General features: G+C 61.1%; 4 protein-coding genes across 14 annotated transcripts in view; 1 reads left to right on the top strand and 3 right to left on the bottom strand.

Annotated features, from left to right (window-relative positions):
* Positions 1–419, bottom strand: part of CASKIN1 (CASK interacting protein 1) — a 15,674-nt gene extending 15,255 nt beyond the window's left edge. Inside the window, exon 1 of the mRNA XM_034669586.1 lies at positions 23–419. Coding sequence (XP_034525477.1) covers positions 23–419 — 397 coding nt within the window. The remainder of the gene's footprint in view (positions 1–22) is intronic.
* A 5,384-nt stretch (positions 420–5,803) lies between these two features.
* On the top strand, positions 5,804–11,775 carry MLST8 (MTOR associated protein, LST8 homolog). 9 transcript variants are annotated; one of them, XR_004628538.1, is made up of 10 exons: positions 6,365–6,385; positions 6,551–6,718; positions 6,884–6,935; positions 7,017–7,179; positions 7,578–7,653; positions 7,735–7,887; positions 8,737–8,861; positions 8,963–9,126; positions 9,255–9,444; positions 11,551–11,775. XR_004628538.1 is itself a non-coding variant. In XM_034670599.1 (9 exons), the coding sequence occupies exons 2-9, from the start codon at positions 6,590–6,592 to the stop codon at positions 9,371–9,373; spliced, it is 981 nt and encodes a 326-aa protein (XP_034526490.1). In that variant the 5' UTR covers positions 5,804–5,902; positions 6,551–6,589; the 3' UTR covers positions 9,374–11,775. The 9 variants fall into 9 exon arrangements, 5 of the variants coding, with proteins under 5 accessions (XP_034526490.1, XP_011232241.1, XP_034526491.1 ...); XR_004628537.1 differs by having other exon boundaries at positions 10,964–11,775; XR_004628535.1 differs by having other exon boundaries at positions 9,255–11,178.
* BRICD5 (BRICHOS domain containing 5) lies at positions 9,799–11,415 on the bottom strand. 3 transcript variants are annotated; one of them, XM_034670601.1, is made up of 6 exons: positions 11,274–11,415; positions 10,983–11,129; positions 10,607–10,762; positions 10,432–10,533; positions 10,025–10,304; positions 9,799–9,931 (listed from the first exon to the last, which is right to left on the bottom strand). In XM_034670601.1, exons 1-6 carry the CDS (start codon positions 11,322–11,324, stop codon positions 9,837–9,839), a joined length of 831 nt encoding a protein of 276 aa, XP_034526492.1. In that variant the 5' UTR covers positions 11,325–11,415; the 3' UTR covers positions 9,799–9,836. The 3 variants fall into 3 exon arrangements, with proteins under 3 accessions (XP_034526492.1, XP_034526493.1, XP_019662844.1); XM_034670602.1 differs by having other exon boundaries at positions 10,025–10,178; XM_019807285.2 differs by lacking the exons at positions 10,983–11,129; positions 11,274–11,415 and having other exon boundaries at positions 10,607–10,786.
* A 496-nt stretch (positions 11,776–12,271) lies between the features above and the next one.
* Positions 12,272–14,869, bottom strand: PGP (phosphoglycolate phosphatase; the record flags this gene model as incomplete). Its single annotated transcript, XM_034669585.1, has 2 exons — positions 12,272–14,352; positions 14,461–14,869. Coding segments are annotated over 2 exons (735 nt in total), but the record flags the coding sequence as incomplete, so codon positions are not given.
* Position 14,870: the final 1 nt, after the last annotated feature.

Below are 14,870 nucleotides of genomic sequence, written 5' to 3'. Positions count from 1 at the left end.
GCCCAGGGCGGGGGCGCGGCACCTGGCACCGCCTCCCGGACGCCTGGGTCCCCCTCCGGCGGCCGCTGACCTCCGTCCGCCCGCGCCGACCGCGCGCCCGGCTCCTTGGCTCCGCCCCTACCGCGGGCCCCGTGCTCCCGAGACGCCCCCTCCCCACGTGCGGGCCGCGCCGGCCTCTGCAGACCGCCGACGGTCCGGGGCGACAGCCAGGGGCCGGGGAGGCAGCCGCCGGGGTGGGGGCTGGACACTGAGCCCCGGCACGGCGGCGGCGCGAGGCTGAGCCTGAGAGAGGCTTCCAGAGGCTGCGGGACCCAAGGGGGGAGGGACTCGGAGGCAGTGGGCGGGCGGGGACCCGGGCGCCGAGAGACCCGGGCGCCCGCGGCGGCACGGGAGCCGGCCTGCCAGAGGCTGTCAGACATTTCTGGCCCGTGGTTCCCGTGGGAGGTGTCGAGGGATTGTGAAGAGGAATCTCCCAATAATGAATTCGGTGTCAGGGAACCCGCACCCCCACCCCCAACTGCTTCTTCTCCTGCAGCCTCCCCCTCTCTCCATAAACAATGCAGGGCGACAGCTCCCTGCCCCCCAGCCTCAATCTGAACCTTAACCCCAGTGCAGCCCCCCAGCACCAGCTGGGCTGCAGCCCCACACACCCACCACCCAGAGGGGCTCAACCCCTCATCCCCAGCACCAATGGGTCACAGTCCTGCCCAGCACCAATGTGATCCCCCACCAAGTCTGTTAACCCTCCAGCCACAGACTCTGGCCGCCCTGGGGCAGGACAGTTCTGCTCCACAGACACTGACCAGTCCCCACTCCCTCGTGCTCCCCTGCCTGCCCCACATGCACACACATACACATGCACTGAGGTCTCACGCCTCTGACCTCCTGGGCCTCGGGCCTTCACCCTTGTGCCCTTGTTGTGACTGCAGTATTCTACAGACAGATGGGTTGGGGTCTGAGTCCTGGCTCAGGCTCACTTCCTCATTTGCAGGGAGGGGCAAATCATCACCTCAGTGGGGCAAGGCTGTCAGGAGCTTTTGGAGGGGTCTGCACATAGGACAGCCTGACACCCCTCTTCCTACAGCCAGACCATCAAGCAGGTCCAGGAGGAAGGTGGCCGGGTTGGGGGGTGGGGGAAGCAGCAGGCAATAGGATTCCCTGATCCAGGCAGCTGATCAGTCCCCACCGCAGGGTCTTCCTTGGAGTTTGGGGAGCAAGCCTATGTCTGCCAGCACATGCTGTGCTCCCAGGGGGTGAGGGGTGGGTCCCTAAACACAAAGGCCCTCCCCTTCCATCCTTTATACTGGCCACTTCCTGGGCATCTGCTGGCACAGGCACCATACTGGTCATGTCATAGATTTACAGATGAAGAAACAGGCTCAGGGAAGCCAAGCGACCAGCCTAGGGTCCTAGAATTTCAAGGTCATGAGTCTGAACTTTGAACCCACACTCACCTCAGTGTTTGTCCCAGTTCTGCCTCTTACTGGGTTTGCTTTTCTGGTCATTTTGTCTTTCAGAGCCTTGGTTTTCCCTTCTGTAAAATGGGGGTGAGAGTGAGAGCTTTCCGTAAGTTTCTGAGGGTGGCTTGTGATCGTATCCATACAGCACTTTGCAGTAGAGCTTAATAAGTGCTCAGTATATGGCTTCTGTGGGTATGGTGAAATCCTTAGCTCCATACCCAGGAGCGACTATATTTTACCCTTCTTCATATCCGCAGAGCCTAGCACTGTGCCTGGCACATGGGAAGCATTACAAAAAATACAAATGAAAAGATAGCTATCGTCCTGACCATTATTTTTATGTTTTGGCCGATGAAGGGAAACCACTCTGGCCTCAGCCTAACATTTGCAGGGCCTGGGGCAAGGGTACAAAACAGAGGCCCACACATCAAATGTTGAGATAATGTCATAAACTGTGCTAATAACTCATTAAGTAAAATATGTCCTATCCTCCTGCCTTTGCAAATAAACCTTCATCATGACCTAAAAGGCCAAGTTCCAGATTGGAATTCTGTAATTACTCTGGGTAATGAATTAGTCCCACCAGCAGCTGCCCCACCTCCAGCTGTCTGTGCCCCACAAACAGGCACCCCATAGTCACTCCCCAGACCTACAAGGGGTACCTTCTGTGGAGACCACCTTCTGAACACAGGCCTGGGAAGAGAGCTGTACAGATTTTGCGGGATTCACTCTGCTGGTGAAGGTAATGACCTAGGAGGGGTCAAGAAGTCCTAGATCCGTGACCAGCCAGCTCAGGGACTTTGGACAAGCTCTGACACTCAGCTGCCTCATCTGTAAAATGGGCCAGCAGCTCTGCCCACAGCCTAGGGCCGATGGGAGGGTCCACCTGAAAGCAGAGATGCACTTTTGCCTGCGGTCCCCCCAGCCTGAGGAGGGGGGTTGGCATGGCAGGCCAGTGGTTCGGGCTGGGGGATGAAGATGCAGAGGCAGGGGACTTGGGCAGCCCTCCAGGAAGTCGGGCCTCCGAGGATCCTGGGAGGAGGGGCTGCTGAGCCAGCAGAATGGCCGAGGCTCAGCCTGGAGGAGACCTGGCGGCTGCTTCGCTGCAGCCCAGGCTGGCCCCCTTCCCAGCTGCAAGGCGGTCTCCACTGGCGGCCACGCAGCCCCTGCTCCTGCCCACCCGCTGGAGACGCCCCTGGTGCTCCTCCCTGGGGCCCCTCCCAGCCCCCCAGAGCCCTGATGCCTGGCCCCTTTTGTATGAAATGGGGAGGACGAATATACCATCCCCCAGGCTGCAGGGGGCATGCAGCATGTCAGCTGCCACGGTTGCTGTCGCTCTCATAGACACCACCTCTGTAAAGCGCTCAGCTGGTGCTTGGTTGACCCCCTGGGAGGGGATCAGCAACCATGCGTCCTGGCCCCCCTTCCTGCCCAGCAGAGATGCGGGAGCGGCTCGGGCTGGGTGGGGAGCCCCTCCCAGTCCATCAGTTAACCCTAGGCATGGGACACGTGTAGTCCCCAATCGCTCCCTGGAGCCCCACAGGAAAGGCCAAGAGCCCAGGGCCTGGCCTCTGGGACACAGGTGGGACCACACAGACACGAGTGGAGGAGTGTCCCAGCCTTCCCTTAGCCCAACTCCTCCCTCCTGCTCAGGCTCCTTGGGGGCTTCACGCTGCTCCGATGTCCCTCAGGTGCTGGGGTGCACAGAGCTCTTACTCCGCTAGCCTTCGGACCCCACATACTCATCTGCCACTCTCAGAGCTGCCCTTGAGCCTGGCGGAGCTCCGGCACTCAGAGAGGAGGACGAGGAGTTCATGCAAGGTGCGGGGGGTGTCCAGAAGGGGCAGGGTCAGCGGGGAACTGAGCCAGCAGGATGGGGTCCGCGTGTTCCAGCCGTGTGCCCTGGAACATAGGACTCTTCATCTGTGAGCCTCAGTTTCCTTGTCTCCCAAACGAGGGTGGCTTCTCCTTGGCAGAGCCGTTATGAAGACCCGATGCATAATGCAGGGAGACGCTCGGCACGGTCTGGCGGTTCCTCAAGAAGTTAAACATAGAGTTACCATGTGACCCAGCAATTCCTCTCCTAGTATACAGAGAAACGAAAACACGTACTCCAAAGACACTCGTGCGGAAGTGTTATTCCTAACAGCTGGAAGTGGAAACAAGCCGAGCGCCCATCAGCAGGTGAGTGGGTACACAAAATGGGGTCCAGCCACACGCTGGAGTATTATTCGGCCACAAAAAGGAGTGAAGCTCTGACACCTGCTACCACCTGGGTGAGCCCTGAGAACACAACATTCAGCGAGAGAAACCAGGGACGAAGGCCGTGGACTGGGGGATTCCATTTATATGCAATGTCCAGAATCGGCAAATCCATAGGGACAGAAAGTAGATGGTGTTTGCCAGGGGCAGGGCGGGTGAGGGGGAGAGGTAGTGGGGAGAGGCTGCACAGAGGTTTCCTTCTGGGGTGAGGAACGTGTTCTAGAACTAGACAGAAGAGCTGACTGCACAGCACTGTGAATGTATTTAGTGCCACTGAATTGTTCACTTTAAAAATGGTGAATTTCAGGGGCGCCTGGCTGGCTTGGTTGGAAGAGCACGTGACTCTTGAAATCAGGGTTGTGAGGTCAAGCCCCACATTGAGTGTACAGATCAGTTAAAACAATAAATAAGGGGCGCCTTGCTGGCTCAGTCGGTGAAGCATCTGCCTCTGGTTCAGGTCATGATCCCAGGGTCCTGGGATCGAGCCCCAGGTTGTGCTGTCAAATAAATAAACAAAATCTTTTTAAATAAATAAATAAATAAAACCTTAAAAAACGGTTGATTTCATAGTGTGTGAATTTTACCTCGATTGAAACAAAACACCAACATAAAGCTTCCCACAGAGTCAGCCCTGAAAATGCTACAAAGGTGCTGACAACCCCGAGTCCAGCGTGTAAAGAGGTATCGGGGCGCATCCTCAGCGGGGCAGGGACGACGGCTCGGAAGGGAGTGTGTGGTGTCAGCCGAATCCCAGGGCTGCTGTCCACTCCGGCAGGATGGAGCACGTGGCCTCTGGAGCTGAGAGAGGACAAAGCCACAAAGGGTGGCAGTGGCCAGGGGTCTGGAGGGGGAAGGGGGACCCAGGAAGGCTTCTAGGTTTTAAAAAGACCACTGCGCCATGTGAAGGACAGCCTGGATGGGGCAAGGGTGGGGGTAGGGAGGCAGGGGAGGTGATGGACGCCCCTGGATCACGCCGAGCTGAAGCACGCGAGGGGAACACACAGAAGGGACGCCGTTTGCGGGAGGTCCATAATGAACTGTCTCGGCCACGGGAAGTGGTGCTGTCTGTGGGGACTTCAAGGGACGATGTCTATCAGGGAGGAGGATCTGAGCTGGAGACAGGGTGGAAGGACCCCGGACAGGGGTGGCACTGGAAGTCCCGGAGAGAGACTGGGCGAGACGCTCAGGGTGAGTGGCATGCTAAGACCAGAACTCTGCAGGAGACAAGCCTCTAGGCGAAGGCAGAGGAAGACAGGCAGGAAGCGGCAAGGGGAGCTTTCAGGAGCAGCACTGTCCACCACTGTGCAGACGCGTGAAGACGCGCAAGTTTCGTCAGTGTAAGGCCGCCATTGACCTTGTGATATTTTTTCTGAAGAGCTGGGGGCAAAAGACGACAGGGGGCTGAGGAGTAAGTGAGAAGTGAGGACGCGGGAGTCAGAGAGGTGGTGAGAACCCCGCAGAGTGCCTGCGCGCTGGGCAGAGGGGAAGGAAGGAGGGAGGAGCGGGAAGGGGCAGGAGGGAAGGTTCCTGGGACCCAGGGCCTGCGGGCAGGGTGGGGATTTGCGGCCTTGGTCCAGGAGCCAGAGGAAGGCAAGGCAGGGTGTGTGTACTGCGTGGGACGTGTGGTGGGAAAAAACCGCGGGAGAGCTGAGGCTGTGGGGCCTGGAGTGTGGGAGCACTGAATGGCACAGAAGGCATGAGGGACCCAGTTTTGGAGGGGTCGCTGAGGCTGAGTGGGCAGACAAGCGGGTCAGGCCAGGGCTGAACAGGACTGAAAGTGCCCAGACCAGCACTGCCACGTCTAGCAAACAAAACCACAGAACGCCCAGTTACATGTGAATTCCCCGCAGGCAAGGAGGAACTTTTTAGGATAAGTACATCTCAGGTGATACTTGGGACATACTTATACCAAAACATTTTTAATTACCGTTGCTTACCTGAAATTCAAATGTTAACTGGGCGGGCGTCCTCCAATTGACTTGGGCATCCTAACCCGGGGTGGGGAGTAGGGGATGGAGGGGAGGGGTGGGCGCGGCCCCGCCTCGGGACCAAGCCTGGAAAACGGGTAGCTGTCTGCAGGGTGCGGTGCCCGAGTCGGGAGAAGGCGGCGTCCAGGCATCGCGGAGACCTCTACTGGCTCCTCCCGCCCCAGAACTTTGGTCTCGTCACACCACCCACGCGTAAGTCCGGTGGTGTCGCCTTAAGGGCCCATCGATAACTCTACGCTCGGCCGCGGCATCTATCGATTCGCTCTGGCTCCGCTCGCCGTCCTGGGCCGCGGCGGAGCGCAGAGCCGCATGTAAGGTACGGGGGTCGCGGGACGAGGGCCAGAAAGCGGCCGCTGGGTGGCCGGGAGAGCGCGCCTGGGGGAAGCTGGCACATCGGGACGGAGCCAGGGCTGTCGGCGTAGCACCGGGGAGCCCGAGGGTCCGGCCAGAGAGCGCCCCCTGCCATCAGGCTTAGCCGCCGGCCTGCTACGCATGCGCAGCCGCTGCAGTCGGCTCTCCTCTCCGGCAGCTCCGCCGCCCTGCGCATGCGCGGCCCGCCCCTGCGGCAGAGCGGCGCCCCGGGCGTGTGCCCCCTGCCGGCGGCGGGTGGGGTGGCTTCCCGGCCGCGTCCGTGCGGGAACGGAGCACGCGCCTTGGAGGAGGTCAGAGCTGTCCGTAGGTTCTCATCCGTCCCCTGAACCTCTAAGCCTCAGTTTCCACCTCTGTAAAACGGGAATGCTAATGTATCTCTCAGCACCGAGTGGACCTAGGGGGTATTCCCTAAATACCGCACACCCCTCTCTTCTGCCAATGCTCTGACCTTTGACCCCTCCCTTTCAGAAGTGGGGTCCTGTGCAGGCCCGAGCCTTCTTCTGCACCATGAACACGTCCCCCGGCACGGTGGGCAGTGACCCGGTGATCTTGGCCACTGCGGGCTACGACCACACGGTGCGGTTCTGGCAGGCCCACAGTGGCATCTGCACCCGCACGGTGCAGCATCAGGACTCTGTATCCTCCACTGGGGAGGAGGGGAGGGCGGTACTGGGAAGGATGCCTGGTGGGGGTAAAAGCCTGGGCAAAGGAAAGGGTGCCTGGGGTGGAAGGGATGCAGCAGCCCAAGCAGACGGTGGGGGCCTTGAGGGCCCTGTTGATCACCCTCCTTAACAGACCTAGCAGGTGAACGCCCTGGAGATCACGCCTGACCGCAGCATGATCGCTGCTGCAGGTACCTCTTCCCTCACCCCGACCCTGACCTTTGCTGGGCCCACCTGGGCTCAGCGGCCTTCAGTTTAGCCTGTGTCCCTAGGTTACCAGCATATTCGTATGTATGATCTCAGCTCCAACAACCCCAACCCCATCATCAGCTACGACGGGGTCAACAAGAACATCGCGTCCGTGGGCTTCCATGAGGATGGCCGCTGGATGTACACGGGTGGGGAGGACTGCACGGCCCGCATCTGGGACCTCAGGTGTGGGGCAGCGGGCAGGAGGGGCCTGTTGCTGGGTGTGTGTGGGTGGGCAGCCGGGCCAGGAGACTGTCTCAGGCCAGGGCCCTCCAAGCAGAGGCTGAGACGGAGTCTTCTGTGCGGGTGATTCACTGAGGGTGGTGACGGAAGCAGGATAGGGCAGGGGTGAAGCCACACAAAGAGGAGCCCAGCCTCAGCCTGATACCGCAGGGAGCTCTGGAGAGTGACTTGCATCAGAGCGAGTCCCATGGGCGCGAGGGGCTGCCCCTGGAGGGGGCCGAACCTCGCTGGTGTGTATCATAAGGCTGTGGCTATCAGAGGAACAAGCATAAATGGCGGGGGAAAGAGCGTCTGGTGGGGCGCGAACAGCCTCCAGTAGAGCGTCTGTGGCTGCCCCCAAGGTCCCGGAACCTGCAGTGTCAGCGCATCTTCCAGGTGAACGCGCCCATTAACTGCGTGTGCCTGCATCCCAATCAGGTGAGGGCTACTCACAGGGCTGGTCCCGTGGGCCTTTGGAGGGCAGGGGACGTGCCCTCCCTCACCTCCCCTGCACCCCAGGCGGAGCTCATTGTGGGTGACCAGAGCGGCGCCATCCACATCTGGGACTTGAAAACTGACCACAACGAGCAGCTGATACCCGAGCCTGAGGTCTCCATCACGTCTGCCCACATTGACCCCGACGCCAGCTACATGGCGGCCGTCAACAGCACGGTGAGTGCTGGGTGTGCATGCGCCGCGGGAGGCCCGCTCAGCACCCGGCCCCTGATCTTCCTGATTGCCTGCAAGCGGCTGGTTCCCCAGGCGCTCCTCAGACTAACCCCCCGCCAGGCCTGCTTCCTCCTCCTGGGCTCCAGCTCCAGCCAGCAAAGCCAGAAAGCGGGGTGTCGTTCTGACGCCCACTCTCACTACTGCCTAGCTCAGCCAGCGGGCATCACTCCCACCTCCAGAACTTCTCAAGTCTGTCTACTTCCCTCTCCTCCCTGGCTCCTCCTGGCCCAAGTTTGCCTCTTCTCCCTGCACCGCGGCTGTAGCCTCCCTGTGGCCGCCCTCCCTCCTCACTGACACCCTCTGCCCCCACACCACTCTCCCTCAGCCGCCAGCACAGCCTTCAGCGGCGACAGCCCGACACCATCATTTGCTGCACAAACCCCGAGGCACCCTGGCTCCTCGCCGTGGCCTCGGGATGCTGCGGTGTGGCTGCGATATCCCGTCCGGCTGTCAGCGTCCCTTACATCTCAAGGACTCGCTGGTCCTGTGGCGTCCCCACACTGCCCTCCTGCTGTTCCCTCTGACAAGCCCTGCTCCCGTCTTGTTCTTCACACTCCCACTGGCCAGGAGCTTTCTCCGCGAAGGCCAAGCATGGCCTCCCGCTCTCAGTCTGTGCAGTATTCCCTGCATCCCAAACCCACTGTTCCTGCCACACGTCCCCGGCCCCCAGATCCCTATGTGCAGCCCCGTGTGGGACGGCAGCCCCTGGATCCGGGTGTGGCCGCCAGGGCCTCCTTCCCCCTGTGTCAGACTGAAGGCTCCAGGTGTCCCCTGACTCCCCTCCAATCGCAGGGGAATTGCTACGTCTGGAATCTGACAGGGGGCATTGGTGACGAGGTGACACAGCTCATCCCCAAGACCAAGATCCCAGCGCACACCCGCTATGCCTTGCAGTGCCGCTTCAGCCCCGACTCCACGTGCGTACGGGGCCTGGGGGCCCGGAGCCCCCACATGGCAAAGGGGTGCAGGGTGGGAGTGGCTGCTGACGACACCCCCATCACACTCATGCCCACCCTAGGCTTCTCGCCACCTGCTCGGCCGACCAGACGTGCAAGATCTGGAGGACGTCCAATTTCTCCCTGATGACAGAGCTCAGCATCAAGAGCAGCAACCCGGGAGAGTCGTCCCGCGGCTGGATGTGGGGCTGTGCCTTCTCGGGGGACTCGCAGTACATCGTCACCGGTGAGCCCCCACCCACCCCAGCCACCCCGCCTCCCGCGCCCGCCTGCACGCCTGCTGCCTGGGAGCTGGCCTCTGGTGGGCCAGCCTGCGCCTGCGCCCTGAGCTGCTGCCCCCGCCCTTCCCTGCAGCTTCCTCTGACAACCTGGCCCGGCTCTGGTGCGTGGAGACCGGAGAGATCAAGAGAGAGTACGGCGGCCACCAGAAAGCCGTCGTCTGCTTGGCCTTCAACGACAGCGTGCTGGGCTAGCCCATGCCCCCCTGGGATCGCAGGCGGCTGTCCAGGGAGCATCTCCGGCCTAGGTCTGCTCAGCTGCCCAGGTCAGAGCGAACCTCCATGGGCTAGCCTCTACCAGCCTAGCCAGCTGGACCTGACTGACCTACCCTGGCCCCCTCGGCCCGCTTAGACTGGCCAGGCCAGTATTTCCTGGGGTTCTCTCAGCTCCCAGTTGCTTATGTGGATGTGACGAGGCTCAGAAGCCTACCTGAGCCAGCCTTCACTTGCTTTAGAAATTCCAGATCCACAGGGCCTAGGGGTCCCAGGCTGGTGCCCAACCCCAAGCCAGTGCTCTCCCCTGCCCCCCACCCGGTTTGTGTCCTGAGGCCACAGAGAACGCCGTCATGGCCAGCTGGAGGGTTTATTAGCTCCCGCCAGCAGCCACCCTCCATGACTGGTGACGGGGCTGGCCTGGGGGACTGGCCAGGCTTTGAACTTAGTCTGGGAGGTAATAAAAGCAGACCGACACGCAGATGTTGCTGGGGAAGCAGATGTCGACACAGAGGTGGATCAGCCGCTGCCTCCGGGGCCCTGGGGGAGGGGCATCCATGAACTCGAGGGCTCCCCCCCATCTCCCCAGACCGTTCCACAGGAGCCCGGGCCTCACAGCACCGCCCCACTTACCCTCTGCTCGGTGGGCCCAGTACACGGGCGTCTTCGTGCAGAGGCGCTGCACGGAATCCCCCACCTGGGCAGGGTCCACCTCACGGCTCCCCAGCACTGCCAGCAGCTCCTGGGTATAGTGGGTGGCCTGGCTGGGGCCGGGCGACCCTAGGCCCTGCAGAGAAGGCGCTGGTGGGCCGCGGCGCAGGGGCGCTGGCACGTGCCCGGGTTGGGGCGGGGCCTGTGCGGCCTGGACTGCTGGCCCGGTGCCAGCACCGCCCTCCGCTCTTGCCAGCAGCCCCTGCCGAGGGAAGACAGGCCTTCTGTTCCTTGAAACCAGAGCTCCAGCCTGCCGCAGGACTGAGCCATACACAGGACCCTTTGTCTGTCCCCTGGCCCAGGGAGCCTGGCCGCATGGGGCTGCTTACCCTGGCCGTGTTCACCAGCAGCTGTAGGGTCTCACGATCTCGGGGCTCCATCGGGCGGAGGAAGCAGGCCGGGTGTTCCAAGGGGCGGTAGCAGACGCAGCCCTGGGGAGGCAGGCAGGTGAGGCAAGGCCACCTGAACATCCACGGGTGCTGACCACACCCCCAGCCCACTCACGCTCTGCCCGTCGAATAGCACTGCCCAGCTGCGGTTGCTCTGAGCCAAGGTCACCCGGATGGTTGCCATGTTCCGGGCCACATCCACCTGGACAGTTTGGTTGGACTGGGGTGCCCCAGGGCTTGGGAGGGTCAGACGGAGCATCTGCAGCAGAGGCTGAGATCGGGGAGCCAGGGCTCAGCTGGGCAGGGTGGGGCAGCCCCAGACATCCCCCCCCACCCCCGCCGGGTTCCGCTGCAGAGTTTCTGACCCCCCCACCCCTCTGGTCCTCCGGCCACTGCTCTGAGCCTTGGCTCCACTGACGGGCTGAGAGGTGCTGGCCTTTCCTTCCCCTTCCCACTGTCTGCCCCTGCTCAGGTTCCCAGAAGGAGCTCACCTTGGGGGGACTGTGAGTGAAGCCAAGAAGCCCTCCGGCCACGGCCCCAGCAATGACCAGTGCCAGCAGCAGCAGCAGGCCAGGGGCTCTCCAGTCCCCAGGGCAGGGCTTGGCCTTCACCTGGGGGCACACTGCAGCTTGTGGGGCCTAGAGCAGAGACCGGGAAGCAGGCTGGCTCAGGAAGGCAGGGGCTGAGGTGTGCGAGGTGGGCACTGCCCTCCTGTCCCCTGCACGGGGCATGCCCTGGGTCTCTGTGCTAGGAGAGGGTGTTGGGTGGTTGGAGGCACTCACCTGGACAGGCCCAGGCCCGGGGCTCTCCTCACAGCAGCGCCTCTGCTCCATGCCGCAGCCCTGGTGACAATGCGCGGATTGTCTGCCGCCCCTTGGAGTCTGCTAGGGAAACCTTAGTACACCCTCAATGAGCCAAACAACCGTCCCGGCCCCCTCCTCTCCTGACCCCGCTGCTTCCCACCAGCCCAACCACCTGGTATCAGGGGCGGAGCCAGGACAGCCCCCCCTGCTTAGAGTGGGGGGTGCTTGTCACCATGCCTGGCTCTCCCCTGTGCAGACCGGAGAGCGTGGGGGCCCAAGAGAGTGGAAGAGCACAGCTGCCAAGGAAATCGAGTCCCACGGATTGGCACGGAGGGAGACCAGGCCATGGCAGGACAACTTTATAGCCTGTTTGGGGACCGACTTAATTTTCCTAAAGAGGCTGTTCCAGTGTCTCGAGTTACTTCTGGATTCCCAGGGCTCAGCCCATGGCAGCCCATCAATAAATGTGTTTCACAAATGACTGGTATGGGAGTCCACGCTGCCTGTCCTTCTGTCCCGTACCCCCAGCCACTTCCCAGCCCCTCAGATGGACAGCTGATGGGCCGTAAGCAGCACGGAGGACTGAGAACAGGGCAGCTTCCTGTCGGCCAACTGGAACCTCCACACAGCCCGGGAAGGTTAGGTCAGCCCGTCCCTGCCCTGCCCTGCGGATGGCTTCCTCCGCTTCCAGACGCTTCGGATTTCGAGTCAGGGCTCCCCCTGGCACTGGCAGCTCGGGGCAGGATGTGCGTGCTCCTCACCCCCTTCACCCTGTGGCCCTTTCCTGTTCTTGCTTTCCTCTGAACCCAGCCCTCTGTCTAATGGGCCCAGGATGCGGTGGCATCATGGTGGTCAGCATCCCAGCTCTGGAACGAATCCCAGAATGCGTCCTTCTTAGCAGCCCCTCCCCACGCTAGGCAGCTGTAGCCTTTATGCAAAGACTGCTGTCAAAACAAGGGCAAAGGACGCCAGAGTCAGCGCAGGTTTGAGACTTTAATATGCATTTGGATTCACACAGTGCAACGGGGGGCAGAGATGGGGTGCACGTGGGCTCCCGGGTTGCTGCCGGGCAGGAGAGGTGTTGGGCTTGCCGCACCTGCTTCGTGCTCCTGGTGTGGGTGACAACGCCCTGACAGGCCTGCTCAATATCCAGACCCACCTTGAGCCGACCTCGCAGAGCCAACGTCAGCACCACCAACCTCACAGGCGATGGCTGCCCTCGCGTTGCCCCACAGCAGAGTCCAAACCCCAGACACCCCAGGCCTGGGAAGAGCTGCGGGTTCGGGACACAGTTTATTGCTATGAGAACTTCGGGAATGAGGGAAGGAGTCACCCTGGGGCTAGGAGAGAAGCTCGTGGGCAAATGCCACTGGATACAGAGTGAGGCGCTGGGAAGGAGTCTGCCAAAAGGAACAGCTTCCCAGGCCCTACCCTACAAGTGCGGCTGGACAGTCTGCTTATCAGGTCAGCGACTTAGGGAACAGTCAAAAAAGGCCGGGGGCCCTCTGCCAAGAACGCTTGGCTAGCAGGTGGAACCTGCCAGTTTTCCTGCTGGTCTCCGACAAGGAACTCCAGAGCCAAGGGAAGTGGCCTCAAGGACCATTGGCACCTAACCCCCCACCCCAACTGAGGGTATGGGAGGAAAACAGGAAGAGACTGGATGTTTTGTAAAAGTATTTCCTGTTCTTGGGGACACCTCTTTCCTCCCCCACCCAGAGGGTGCCCAGGGCGACAGGCATTCCTTGGCCAGCATATGCCTTTAGCCGTGCTGCTGGCTGCGGGGCACGCAGACTTCTTCAGTGGGATTTTCCCTACGAGACAGAGCACAGCTATTAATTAACACACTTAAGATTCAATTCCACCATTTGACAAAAGTTGTTCAAAAGTTTAAAAAAATAATTTTTGGTACCAACGCTACTCTGAGCTCTCTGCACAGCTGCCCAGAGTTCAGCAAAGGCATCCACACCCTCTCGGCCGCTCAGCTAACAGTATGCTCGGTCCAATCAGCTGGATTTAAATGCACATTTGAGAAAGCTGAGGCTTAGCTGGACTGAGTTTACAGAACTCCGTGACCACATATGAGGTGTGGCAGCCCTGGGTATCTGAAACGGAGCAGACACTTGATTGTGACATCAGAGTGGTTTTGAAGGGTGTGGGCTGGTAGTGGTGAGGTCAGCACGCTGCACCCCAAGGACAGGGAGCAGCACTGTCCTCCACTCCCACCCTGCAGGTGAGGGGCTGGGACACTGCAGCAGGCTCACCTGCAGAGGACCACACCAAGGGGCCCTGGGGCTGTTTGTACAAGTTTCTCACAACAGTCAAAATAATCAGACCGTCCTCCCCTTGGCCCTGTAAGAGGGGGCCGATCCCTGAATGAAATCTTCAATAAAACATCTAACATCCCTAGACCTGCCTTGGTCCCATCAGCAGGCTGGGTAACCACCCTGAGGTTACCTGAATCCTGGACAGATGCTAAGCCTGTCCTTGTCAATGGCACCCAGTGCCCAGGACCCCCACAATGCCCTCCAGGTTTAAAAGTGCAACTTCAAATAGCATCTGTAAACAATATCGCCCCGAAATGTTTACTTACAAGGTTAACAACTAGTGCCTTTACTTAACTCCAAGGATACTCTTTGAAGCCACCTAGCTGAGCGGATGCTTAAGCCCCACCTATTAATTTGGGTAAGTGGTTTTCAATTCGTTTTATTCTGGAGATTAAAGACACTAAATCTTTAACCTTGAAGGGCAGGCAAAAGGTCAGCTATGCTGTCAACATAGAAGTCAGGGACCATTTTCTTCTTAGACATGCAGTCACTTTCCTGGTTACTCTTCACATCCCCTAGAGTGGAAACGCCGGTGAGGGTCAGGATGGTCTTCAGGCCACAGGTGACGCCCAGGAGGATGTCCGTGTCCAGGCGGTCTCCCACCATGACGGTGCGCTCCGGGTTGATGCCGTACTCCTGGGACACGCAGTCGAAGATGAAGCGGCTGGGCTTCCCTATGATGTCGGCTTGGCGCTGGGCGGCCATCTCCACGGCTCGGACCAGACAGCCGGTACCTGCGGGGCGGAGAGGGAGGGGAGGGAGGGGAGGAGAGCACCCGGGGTCAGAGGACAGGAAGGGCCCGCGGCCCGCCCCCACCCCCGTGCCCCCCGGGCCGCACGGACCCGCGATGAAGCGACCGTTCTCGAGCGGGAGCCGGTTGTCCATGTTGGTGCCCACGAGCAGGCAGCCGGGCTGCTGCAGGTAGCGCACGGCCTTGGTGAGCTTCATGTAGCTGAAGTGCGGGTCGAAGCCCACCACGACGGCGCGCACGTCGGGGTCGAGCGGCGCGTCCAGCCAGGCGCCGGGGCTGTCGCCCAGCAGCGGCTCGGGCCCCACGCCCACGCAGGCGACGCCCACGGCCTCCAGCTCGGTGGCCAGGGCTTCGCTGCCCAGCACGTAGGCCTTGGCGGCCGGAGCGCCCGCCAGACGCTGGCGCAGGTAGAGCGCAGTGCAGTAGGCCGTGCCGAAGACCTCGAGGCCGGCGCCGGGCCCCGCCGGGCCGCCGAAGCCCAGGCGCCGCAGCTTCTCGGCG

This window comes from Ailuropoda melanoleuca, chromosome 10, assembly GCF_002007445.2.
Source record: "Ailuropoda melanoleuca isolate Jingjing chromosome 10, ASM200744v2, whole genome shotgun sequence".
Lineage (NCBI taxonomy): Eukaryota > Metazoa > Chordata > Mammalia > Carnivora > Ursidae > Ailuropoda > Ailuropoda melanoleuca.
Note: the sequence above shows the minus strand (reverse complement) of the source record. Positions and strands in the feature narration are given on the sequence as shown.